Consider the following 13495-nt stretch of genomic DNA (forward strand, 5'->3'; position numbering starts at 1 on the left):
TGCCTTTTACTGAGGAGTGGCTTCCATCTGGCCACTCTTCCATAAAGGCCTGATTGGTGGAGTGCTGCAGAGATGGTTGTCCTTCTGGAAGGTTCTCCCATCTCCACAGAGAAACTCTGGAGCTCTGTCAGAGTGACCATCGGGTTCTTGGTCACCTCCCTGACCAAGGCCCTTCTCCCCCGATTGCTCAGTTTGGCCGGGCGGCCAGCTCTAGGAAGAGTCTTGGTGGTTCCAAACTTCTTCCGTTTAAGAATGATGTGTTCCTGGGGACTTTCAATGCTGCATAAATATTTTGGTACCTTTCCCCAGATCTGTGCCTCGACACAATCCTGTCTTGGAGCTCTACGGACAATTCCTTCGACCTCATGCCTTGGTTTTTGCTCTGACATGCACTGTCAACTGTGGGACCTTATATAGACAGGTGTGTGCCTTTCCAAATCATGTCCAATCAATTGAATTTACCACAGGTGGACTCCAATCAAGTTGTAGAAACATCTCAAGGATGATCAATGGAAACAGGATGCACCTGAGCTCAATTTCGAGTCTCATAGCAAAGGGTCTGAATACTTATGTAAATAATGTATTTCTGTTTTTTTTATTTTTATAGATTTGCAAGAATATCTGAACCTGTTTTCACTTTGTCATTATGGGGTATTGTGTGTAGATTGATGATGATTTTTATTTATTTAATTAATTTTAAAATAAGGCTGTAACGTAACAAAATGTGGAAAAAGTCAAGGGGGTCTGAATACTTTCCGAATGTACTGTGTACACAGTACTGTTCTTTGGGTATTGGGAGTCCTTAACCAACGTGTTATATATGCAGGACTGTGCTTTTTGAAAAGGTAAACCGGTGAATCAGATATTAAACCATAAGCAGCTCACTCTCTGCTTATCTAAAATCCACTGAGTGGGGAACACGTACGGGGTAAATCCAAGCTTTGAGAAGGATTTAATCAGTTGAAAATGAACTACTGTAGATGTTTCATGGTGGTTATGTATTAGTCTCTTTAAATCCAATCTGATTGCAAAGTCCAAGTGCAAATATCCTAACACAGTCCTGCAAGATCATGAGAGTATGAGATCTGATAACTGTGTTTGCTGATGTCTGCTTGACTGTAACATGATTAATGCATGACTGTAACCAGGGGCGCAACTTTGGTTTTAGAAGTGTGGGGGGGGGACATATATATTTTTATCCAGTCTGATAAACACTCCAAACAGCCTACCAGACCGCTCGGAGGCGTCCGCATGGTCCTAAAGCACACTGTTGCCTCGTTTTGTATCACATTCCAGTGATAAAACTGGGGTGTACAAAATGCAATTTCAGAATGTGAAAGTTGCACCCCATGACTGTAACATGTTTAATGCATGACTGTAACATGTTTAATGCATGACTGTAACATGTTTAATGTATGGCATTTAGTTATGTCCCTACATTTACATTTTAGTCATTTTAGCAGACGCTCTTATCCAGAGCGACTTACAGGAGCAATTAGGGTTAAGTGCCTTGCTCAAGGGGCACATCAACAGATTTTTCACCTAGTCGGCTCGGGGATTAGAACCAGCGACCTTTCGGTTACTGGCACTACGCTCTTAACCACTAAGCTACCTGCCACTACCTACATCCCAACCTAGTCTTTTCTATGATTCAGCCTGTTCACCAAAATTCACCTCAGTCCCTACTATATTTGTGCATATGCATTTTTGTGGGCTAATGACATTTATATATTATACTTTTTTTTTTTTTTATGTGACCTTTCGGTAATTCCAGTACACCTTCCCACATAATTACATGACCTCTCTACCTGCTTTCTTCCTGTCCTCTCCAGCGCCTTTTATCAGTTAGATTTGCTCACCTCCTGCGTCCTCTCTCACCTTCTTTTGAAAAAGGTCAAAAGTTAATCAAGGAAAGTCGGCGAGGAGAGGGAACGTGGATGGAAATGAGACGGTCTTTCTCCGTGTATTTCTCGCATGTCATTAGGCTAATTTACGTTTACGGATCCCAAAATAAATGTGTGAAGGGCTCAAGTTAGTTGCGCAAGACATTTAATATACTGAACAAAAATATAAACGAAACAATTTCAAAGATTTTACTGAGTTACAGTTCATATAAGGAAATCAGGGGGGGGGTTTCTCTCATTTGGGCAAAAGTCCGTTGTTGGTTTCATAAGCTGAAATAAAAGATCCCAGAAATCTTCCATACACACACAAAGCTTATTTCTCTCAATGTGTGCTCAAATTTGTTTACATCCCTGTTAGTGAGCATTTCTCCTTTGCCAAGATAATCCATCCACCTGACAGGTGTGGCATATCAAGAAGCTGATTAAACAGCATGATCATTACACGTGTGCACCTTGTGCTGGGGACAATAAAAGGCCACTCTAAAATGTGCGATTTTGTCACACAATACAACGAGACAGATGTCTCAAGTTTTGAGGGAGCATGCAATTGGCTACCCGGACTATTTGCATTTGGCAGTACGTCCAACCGGCCTCACAACCGCAGACCCACGTGTATGGCGTCGTGTGGGTGAGCGGTTTGCTGATGTCAACGTTGTGAACAGAGTGCCCCATGGTGGCGGTGGGGTTATGGTATGGGCAGGCGTAAGCTATGGACAACAAACACAATTGCATTTTATCAATGGAAATTTGAATGCACAGAAATACCGTGACGAGATACTGAGGCCCATTGTCGTGCCATTCATCCACCGCACTCACCTCATGTTTCAGCATGATAATGCAAGGCCCCATGTCGCAAGGATCTGTACACAATTCCTGGAAGCAAAAAATATATACACTACCAGTTAAAAGTTTGGACACCTACTCATTCAAGGGTTTCTTTATTTTTACTATTGTTTACATTGTAGAATAATAGTGAAGACGTCAAAGCTATGAAATAACACATATGGAATCATGTAGTAACCAAAAAAGTGTTAAACAAATCAAAATATATTTTATATTTCAGATTCTTCAAATAGCCACACTTTGCCTTGATGACAGCTTTGCACACTCTTGACATTCTCTCAACCAGCTTCATGAGGTAGTCACCTGGAATGCATTTCAATTAACATTTACATTTTACATTTTAGTCATTTAGCAGACGCTCTTATCCAGAGCGACTTACAGTTAGTGAATACATATTTGTTTTTATACTGGCCCCCCGTGGGAATCGAACCCACAACCCTGGCGTTGCAAACGCCATGCTCTATCAACTGAGCTACATCCCTGCCGGCCATTCCCTCCCCTACCCTGGACGACGCTGGGCCAATTGTGCGCCGCCCATGAGTCTCCCGGTCGCGGCCGGCTGCGACAGAGCCTGGATTCGAACCAGGATCTCTAGTGGCACAGTTAGCACTGCGATGCAGTGCCTTAGACCACTGCGCTACTCAGGACTACTGCGCCACTCAGGTGTGCCTTCTTAAAAGTTAATTTGTGGAATTTCTTTCCTTAATGTGTTTGAGCCAATCAGTTGTGTTGTGACAAGGTGGGGGTGTACAGAAGATAGCCCTATTTGGTAAAATACCAAGTCCATATTATGGCAAGAACAGCTCAAATAAGCAAAGAGAAACGACAGTCCATCATTACTTTAAGACGTGAAGGTCAGTCAATACGGAACATTTCAAGAACTTTTAAAGTTTCTTCAAGTGCATTCGCAAAAACCATCAAGAGCTATGATGAAACTGACTCTCATGAGGACAGTCACAGGAATGGAAGACCCAGAGTTACCTCTGCTGCAGAGGATCAGTTCATTAGAGTTACCAGCCTCAGAAATTGCAGCCCAAATAAATGCTTCACAGAGTTCAAGTCACAGACACATCTCAACATCAACTGTTCAGAGGGGACTGTGTGAATCAAGCCTTCATGGTCGGATTGCTGCAAAGAAACCACTACTAAAGGACACCAATAATATAAGTGACCTGCTTGGGCCAAGAAACACGAGCAATGGACATTAGACTGGTGGATATTTGTCCTTTGGTCTGGAGGCCAAATTTGAGATGTTTGGTTCCAACAGCCGTGGCTTTGTGAGACGCGGTGTGGGTGAACGGATGATCTCCGCATGTGTATTTCCCACCGTAAAGCATGGAGGAGGAGGTGTGATTGGTGTGGGGGTGCTTTGCTGGTGACACTGTCTGTGATTTATTTAGAATTCAAGGCACACTTTACCAGCATGGCTACCACAGCATTCTGCAACGATCCGCCATCCCATCTGGTTTGGGCTTAGTGGGACTATCATTTGTTTTTCAACAGGACAATGACCCAACACACCTCCAGCCTGTGTAAGGGCTATTTTACCAAGAAGGAGAGTGATGGAGTGCTGCATCAGATGACCTGGCCTCCACAATCCCCAGACCTCAACCCAATTGAGATGGTTTGGGATGAGTCGGACCACAGAGTGAAGGAAAAGCAGCCAACAAGTGCTCAGCATATGTGGGAACTCCTTCAAGACTGTTGGAAAAGCATTCCAGGTGAATCTGGTTGAGAGAATGCCAGGAGTGTGCAAAGCTGTCATCAAGGCAAATGGTGGCTATTTGGTGAATCTCAAATATAAAATATATTTTTATTTGTTTAACACTTTTTTGATTACTACATGATTCCATATGTGTTATTTAATAGTTTTGATGGCTTCACTATTATTCTACAATGTAAAAAAAATAGTAAAAATAAAGAAAAACCCTTGAATGAGTAGGTGTGTCCAAACTTTTGACTGGTAGTGTATATATGTGTATGTGTAAATAATCTGATAGACAACAAAAATATTAGGCCTACGTATTATCCCGTCACAGTGGCCTCTTTTGTTAGAAGGTGGAAACTGAGACAGCAAACACACTGTGGCCAGTTTATTAGGTACACCAACCCATTCACGAAAATGATTCACTCCCATAGACAGTGAGTCACATGGCCGTGGCTTGCTATATAAAGCAGCTAGACGGGCATCAAGGCATTCAGTTGGTGTTGGATTGAACGTTAGAATGGGCAAAACGAGAGACCTAAGCGACTTTTGAGCCTGGTGCGCCGGTTCCAGTGTCTCAGAGACGACTTCTCCCACCCTGCCTAGTGATAAGGGTACAGGCTGGTGGTTTTAATGATGTGGGGAATGTTTTCTTTGCACAAGTTAGGTCCCTTCATACCGATTGAGCAATGTCTCCATGCCCTGAAGAATTCAGACTGTTCTGGAAACAACGTGGGGGTCCGACCCGGTACTAGATGGCCACTGAGTGTATGTATCCCTGCCAGTATTATCCCGTCACAGTTGCCACTCTGTCAGAAGACAGTAAACGTATGTGGCCCAGCTACAGGATACATAATAATATGATGTGGTCGATTAGTCTGTTGTTTACTGTAGTGGGTTGATGTGACTAATCCCATTTAATGTTAGGTTGACCAACCAGACAGTGACAGACAGGCATTGTTAGGGAGCACGCCATCTCAACCCTGATCCCCCCCAACCCCTTACGTCTCTAAAGAGGAGGAGTGCTGATCTAGGGAGGAGTGCTTACCTCTGTCCTAGTAATCATTTTGATCTAAAAGGCTAAACTGATCCTAGATCGGCAATCTGAGATGCTTTATAAACCTCGGTAACAAGACATTCACCACATTTAACCCCATTTTATTATTAAGTGAAAACTGCTTAAGTCCTTAACCCCATTCTTAGATAATATAAGGAGCCATAAGTGTTTTCATTACATAGCACAGCAGGACAGCATAGCAGGGTCCTCTGGGAGATCCTAGAAAGAATCTGGTCGCTAGTTGCACTGAGTACGTGGTGGCGGCGGTGAGACTCATTGAGTTAAAATCTATTTTGCAAGAGAGATTTGGTTCAAGGTAGCAGAAGTCAGCAGTTATACACAGAAATACACATACAGGACATGACATTACATACAGGACATGACATGACACATACAGGACATGACATACAGGACATGACATGACACATACAGGACATGACACATACAGGACATGACACATACAGGACATGACACATACAGGACATGACATGACATTACATACATGACATTACATACAGGACATTACATACATGACATTACATACAGGACATGACATACAGGACATGACATGACATTACATACAGGACATGACATGACATGACATTACATACAGGACATGACATTACATACAGGACATGACATGACATGACATACAGGACATGACATTACATACAGAACATGACATTACATACAGGACATGACATGACACATACAGGACATGACACATACAGGACATGACACATACAGGACATTACATTACACATTACACATACAGGACATTACCCCTGTGTAGCTCAGTTGGTAGAGCATGGCGCTTGCAACGCCAGGGTTGTGGGTTCGTTTCCCACGGGGGGGCCAGTATGAAAAATGTATGCACTCACTAACTGTAAGTCGCTCTGGATAAGAGCGTCTGCTAAATGACTTAAATGTAAAAATTACATTACACATGACACATACAGGTCATTACATTAGAGAAAGAAGCAGATGCCATCCCGTGCCAGACAGAATGGAATTCTGGGTAATCCAGTGGGCAGCCATGTGTGTCCTGACGGTACCAGAATGGTCTTGAGTTCCCCCATCCTCAGCCCACTAAGAGACTCATTTGATTTGATTTATTTTTGGGGTAAAAGAAATTGAAGTTAAAAGTACAAATCCTAGAGGATAACACATGCAAGCATTATAAAACACGTCTTTCCAATGTTTGAGTTAGACCCAGCCCTAGTCACATAGACAGTAGAGCTTGACCCTTGCTCCCCCTGAGAAGCTTACATCATTCATGTACATTGTTGTTATTGTCACTTTTAACAAGGTCTGTCTTTGGCCGTGTCATCTGCCTGTCTCTTTTTAAAAAGAACATCAGCAAATAAATTGTTTTTCTCCAGGTTGAAATCTTTTTAGATTAAAGATGTTCCACTGAGATGGGAGGTTAGATTAGGACATGTGGTCATTATGTTGTTATATAGCCAGGCTTGTCCCAACAGATTCAGAAGGATTCCTCACTCACGAACACTCATGAACAAAACCTCTCCAAGAAGGGTTGTTTTGTAATACTTTAGAATAAGGTTACGTACAGTAAATTATAATTAGGTTAGTAACAGTTAATCATTTATAAATACATACTAAATTATTAATAAAGTTTGAAGCCCTCTGAAAAAGAGTTTCCCCCCCCCCCCCTTATCGTTGCCTTTGTTCATTACTGCAGAACAATGGTTTTGGCTAATCCTCTATATGTCATGTCCTGCCAGTTTGGAGATTTTCAGATGTTAACAGATTTCCGTTTCTGTCTGCACAGCAGGGGGCTATGTTCTGTCTGCACAGCAGGGGGCTATGTTCGGCCGTTCTGTCTCAACTAACTTATTCAAAGGGAACAAACGCTATTCAGCTGAAAATAGTAATTGGCATTCAAAGATTGCAAAGGGTTGAATCTGAAATGCGAAAGAAAGAGAATACATTCATAAATTGCTCCATTTAATTATGAAAAAAAAATGTTAAACAATTTTTTTGGGCATAAAGTCTTATTAGATATCTGGTTCTTCCTTCTGCTGTGCCTACATCCTCTGTTCTTAGTGGGGTCAAGTTAGGCCAAGGGCTCGGTGAAAGAACAGCTTTTGAACCATATGAGTTTCTAGAACTCTCCTCTGTTGTGCCTTCTGTTCCAATAGAATGGAACAAACTGTTGGGATTTGCTTTCTCAAATCATTCTGAGATCATCAAGGTTACCTCAGGAGAATCCCAAATCGAGCAGTCGGTTAATCCAGATTTGACTAATACTACATCCTTGTGATATTAGAGAATTTACAAGAGCTAAGAAGCATTCTCTAGCTTCCTGTCCAGGGGGTGTACTTGTACATCAAGCTGCCTCAATCTACAGAAACAGGAGATAGGCTCCTGCTCCTATGAGCCGTTCCAGCTCGCACAAGCAAAGGCTCATGCAAGGCTACATAATAAGAAGCATCGTTACTCGATTTAGAACAAAAGCAATAATCATGATTCAAGTCTTAAGATGGCCCCTCCCACTCCCCATCCTCTATCTACCCGGAACGTTCTATTGTTATCTCTAAACCTTTTATTGTATTAAGTCATGGTCCATCTGTATCGTTCCGGTTTTGGAACATAGGCTTCTTTTGAGATTTCATATTATTTTAATCTGAAAATCTGTTAAATTTGAAAGTAGGTTTTAGGATTTTGTACTTGATATTTTTCTGTGTATATGTGAATTGCAATTTTCTGGGAATGGCACTGATGTACAATTACAGAAACAAGGACATTGGCAGAAACTGATACTAACAATGCAATATTTTCTAAATTGATCTTAATTCCATGCACCAAATTAAATGTTACAGAAAACGTAGATAATATACTGTGTGTATATTTGGTTACTTATAGCTTTGGGTGTATAGGCTACTTGGTACCGGTAATTATATAATTGACATCTTCCAAGTTCTCACATCTTTAGTAACAACATTCTCTTGTCTGCTTCAATCCGACAGGTTCTAGTGTGATGATGACAGATCAGCCTGTCGAAGAGCTCAGTATCCCAGTCGCTGCTCCTGTCCCTGTCCCTGTGGGCCAGCCAGCCCTTGAGGAACAGCTACAGCAACATCCTGCCAGGGAGCACAAACCAAGCAGGAGGAGAAACTCCTCCGCCGGCAGCTCACAGACGACCCGCAAACCACCGGGCGGCGAATCGGACAGCGACTTCGAGTCTGACCCTCCTTCCCCTAAAAGCAGCGAGGAGGAAGACGAGCCGGAGGAGGACGAAGGGCTGAACAGCGAGCAAGAGCATGGAGAGTTCTTCAACGAACTGGACAATGTGGAGGAAACGGAGACGCTGGGCCAGAGGCCTCTGTTAATGGACTCGGAGGAGGAGTACGACAAACACAGTTCCGACTCTGACTATGAACCCAGGAAAGCTAAGGGAGGACGATCAAAGAGGCTCCCAGGAGGTAAAGGAGGGGCAGTGGCTGCTGCGGCTACTGTCTCCCATGAGGGAAGTCCGAGAGGGGAGTCGGAGGCCACGCTGATCACGATCACACCTTCCGAGTCGCCCGGTGTGGCTGCTGTTAGAGCTCCCCCTAGTGGTGGTGGGATCAAGGACATATTTGGTGCCGATGTGTTTTGCGCGGTGCCCTTCTTTCCCCCTGTGGCGTCCCCCACAGAAAGCGCAGACATCTTCTCCGCGGCTCCGTTCAGGCAGGTGAGCCAGGAGGCTGTGGTCAGCCAGACCATGGAGGAGTTTGACGTCTTTACAAAGGCTCCGTTCAGCCGGAACCTCTCCAAATCTGGCAAGACCGGCAGCAGCGATGTCCCCATGGGTCAGACCCCGCCGGTGTCCCCTGACAGCATCGATCCGTTCGGCTTCTCCCCCTTCCAGCCCGGCCCCACGGCCCCGCCACCAACCACCTCCAGGAGCGCCGAGGACATCTTCCGTCCGGCCTTCGAGGATTTGGCCAGCCCCCAGCAGCAGAGGCTGAAGCAGCGCAGCCTCCAGAAGCTGTCTTCACGGCAGAGGAAGCTCTCTGGCGGCACCGACGGTGGCAGCAACGGCAAGCGCCACCACGGTACGCCCACCGGTGGCCGCAAGAGCAACAAGCCCAGCTTCCGAACCCCCGAGCGCGTCCGCCGGCACAAGAAGGTCGGCAGGAGGGACTCCCAGAGCTCCAACGAGTTCCTCAGCACCTCAGACTCCAAGGAGAACATCAGCATCGGCAGCGTAACGATGGCCGACACCGACAAAGACAAAGGCGCTTCCCTACCTAGCCTTCCTGGTGAGGTCGACCCCATCTTGGACCCCTTCGGTGCCAAACCCTTCGGTCCTCAAGATGGCAGCCGACTCAACCAGGGCCAGTACCAAGGTCTGATGGACGGCAAGACAGACATAGTTTCGGCCAATGGCAGGCCTCAGACCAGCTCCCTCCACGGCGCGCTGGGGGATGGGAACATCATGGATGACTTTGGGGCGGTGCCCTTCACAGAACTGGTGGTCCACCCCGGGCAACAGCAGCCGTCTCAGCCGGTGGAGCTGGATCCTTTTGGGGCTGCGCCTTTCCCCTCCAAACAGTGAACGTCTCGCTAGTCTTCCCGCCACAAACACACTCATGCGCTTGTCTTTCTCAATCACATCGCTGTGTTACACCAAGCCTATGCAGTCCTGGGGATGAATTCCCTTCCAAGGGATGGCAGCTAGATTGGTGGTGTGACAGTTGATGATCTTTTCAGCCAAATTAAACTGATATCGGCAATGGCTCTAATGACTCTGCTCTTAAGTGTTTCCAATGTTGTTGTTTCCCCCCCCCCCCTCTAAAAATATATTTTAACACGCTAATAACTGGACTAAATCTGTGGAGGACGATTTCAGGTTCTGTATGCATTTACTTCCGCCTGTACCTGTTTTCTAACAAGCCTTTTTTATGCTGCATCACAATGCGTGTCTCTGGGCATCGAGACATTCGAACAGGAGAGACGGAGATCGTACTGTGACAAACAAGCTCGCTCAGCGTCCGACTGCTTGAGTTGCTGCAAAAAAACAAACAATTTTTTTGTATAGATTGTGGCCTCCTTCAAGATCTACCAATAAGATTGATTAATTTAGCACCATAAAGCCTTATATGGGCATGGCTCCGCCCTGCTGCACAGTACCTCGGAAACCGTTGCCTAAGCGAATGGCTAACGTTGCCCTTTTGTGTCAACAGAATGGGTCGTTTCAGAGTAGGCATTTACCACTTTAATATTTCACCCTACTTAGACCTTTTTCTATGCATTTTTTTTTTTTACATTTAGAGTCTACTTGTAGACACATAGCGATTAATGTTTTTGGTTTCGTGATTTTTATTGCATTCTTTAATACTAGAACTAAAGGGATTTTGGTTCTGTTTCTTTTTAAAGGTTGCTGTTTTATGATTTAGGACAGTTTCAATGTTAGTTTGTTTCTATACTTTTAGCATTACAACTGTGTCAGTAAAGTTCTGTTCTATTTTAAAAAGTGGAGTGTTATTTTACCTTAACCCAATTTTTGAGTCATGACAGATTCTTTTTGAATAAAGAGGAAAAACACAAGTCCTCCTACATGGTGAAACTGAATCTACCGATATGACTACTTCCACCTCTTCCTAGTCCTGAAACAGACTCCTATCTCTCATCGATTGGTAACACAAGCCATGCATTCATAAAGGGAAAGAGGGTCTAAAGAAATATCGTAGTACAACTTAGTCTATTAGGTCGTGTTTAAATGAACGCTCTTTCAGCGTCAACTCTTCCATTGTCTGGTAATTATAAAACCAATGTTACAGAAATAAAGATATTTACCTACCGTAGGCACTTAAAACAACAGCTGGTAGCTGCCTATGGAAGCCATCGGTTAATATTTCATTTAACAACTTTCCATAATTTTTATTTATCATGCTATACCGCTGTCTAATGCAATAAAAAAAAGTTGGATTAAAATGTGTGTGTGGTCCTTGGAAAGGCATGTAGCGCACATTTAGAGCCTTCTGTATTCCAATATTGATTTTATTCATAACTCAAGTTCTAGTAATAAAAGTCAAACATACAAAAACAAAGACGGACTACAAAATGGGTTTTTAGACACTTCCAAGACCAGGGCCTGTATTCTTACGTCTCAGAGTAGGACTTGCTGATCTAGGATCGTTTTTTAAGATTATGATAATTAGATCAGCAGTCCTACTGCGACGCTTTATGAATACACGCCCAGATCCCTTGTGCTAACGGAAACCATTGCATGTATAAACCTGCTCCAAAAAAAAAAAATGGTAGTATTTATAAATATTGAGCAAAATTAAAACACGTCATCAGAGAAACATAAGCTTGTCATTCTACAACGTTAAAAAGGTTAAATATTACACATTTACAAAACATTGTCATTTGCACATAACCCTAGTAGGGTTTAAATAGAAAGAAAATACATGCCTGTAGTTGTATCCTCTAAGGCAGACAGTGTTAAGCTACATCTGAAATAGACCCTAACAAAAGGTCCCCAGCAGTCTTAACAGAACAAGAAAACTGACAACACAGTCAATTAGCGCTCCTGGAATAGAACATCATATGAGCATTGTTTTGTTGTTCCGGAGCCCAGGCTAAACAGATCTGCAGATTCCGCCAGCTGAATTAACCGTACAGCAATATGTTTTATACATATTCCTACGGACAGTTAGGCCCAAGTGTCATTAGCTACAATGCTGCACAGTGACTATCCCAAAACAAAATCAAATGCATAAAAACAGTGACAAAAGGCCTACAGTAGGGTTTTCAATGACATTACAACACATACAGCCTAGTTTAAAAAGAGCGCAGAAAACATTCGAAGATATCCTTAAATACTTGTTTCCACTATGTGCGACTGTTACGAAACTGTCCTTTCGTTAAAACTGGTTAATGAACTCTGTGTGAAAACCAAAAGGTTCCTTTGTCAAATTAGGCCTAGCAACATTGTCTTCAGAAAGCATTCACAACCCCTGGACTTTTTACACATTTTTGTTACTGCCGGAATTTAAAAATGAATTAAATTGAGATTGTGTCACTGGCCTACACACAACACCCCACAATGTGGAATTATTGTTTTCGGAATGTTTACAAATTAAAACTAAACATGAAAAGCCGAAATGTCTTGAGTCAATAAGTATTCAACCCCTTTGTTATGGCAAGCCTAAATAAGTTCAGGAGTAAAGACTTGCTTAAGTCACATAAGTTGCATGGACTCTGTGTGCAATAAGTGTTTAACGTGATTTTTGAATGACTACCTCATCTCTGTACCCCACATACAGATAATTGTAAGGTCCCTCTGTCGAGCAGTGAATTTCAAACACAGATTCAACCTCACAGACCAGGAAGGTTTTCCAATGCCCTGCAAAGAAGGTCACCTATTAGTAGATGGGTCAAAATAAAATAAAAAGCAGACACTGAATATCCCTTTGAGCATAGTGAAGTTATTACACTGTGGATGGTGTATCAATACACCCAGTCACTACAAAGATACAGGCGTCCTTCCTAACTCAGTTGCCGGAGAGGAAGGAAACCGTTCAGGGATTTCACCATGAGGCCAATGGTGACTTTAAAACACTTCAAGTTTAATTGCTGTAATAGGAGAAAACTGAGGACGGATCAACAGCATTCAATACTAACCTAAATGACAGAGTGAAAAGAAGGATGCCTGTACAAAATATATTTTTTTTGCAAAGAATTGAACTTTTTGTCCTGAATACAAAGCGTTATGTTTGGGGCAAATCCAATACAACACATCACTGAGTACCACTTCATATTTTCAAGCATGGTGGTAGCTGCATCATTATGGGTATGCTTGTCATGTGCAAGGCCTAGGGATATTCTTAGGATAAAAATAAACTGAATAGAGCTTAGCACAGGCAAAATCCTAGAAAAAAAAAAATCAATTTAATACTTTTTTGAATTCAGGCTTTAACACAATGTGGAATAAGTCAAGGGGTATGAATACTTTCTGAAGGCATTGTATGT

At 43.1% G+C, this 13495-nt stretch overlaps 1 protein-coding gene across 3 annotated transcripts in view; it reads left to right on the top strand.

Annotated features, from left to right (window-relative positions):
* The window catches only part of LOC121530709 (BMP-2-inducible protein kinase), a 110036-nt gene extending 98219 nt beyond the window's left edge, over positions 1–11817 (top strand). For all 3 annotated transcript variants that reach the window (XM_041835873.2, XM_041835876.2, XM_041835874.2), the window contains exon 16: positions 8500–11817. In XM_041835873.2, coding sequence (XP_041691807.2) covers positions 8500–10073 — 1574 coding nt within the window. In that variant the 3' untranslated portion in view covers positions 10074–11817. The remainder of the gene's footprint in view (positions 1–8499) is intronic.
* Positions 11818–13495: the final 1678 nt, after the last annotated feature.

The sequence above is a fragment of the Coregonus clupeaformis genome, unplaced genomic scaffold (genome assembly GCF_020615455.1).
Source record: "Coregonus clupeaformis isolate EN_2021a unplaced genomic scaffold, ASM2061545v1 scaf0780, whole genome shotgun sequence".
Classification (NCBI taxonomy): Eukaryota; Metazoa; Chordata; class Actinopteri; order Salmoniformes; family Salmonidae; genus Coregonus; species Coregonus clupeaformis.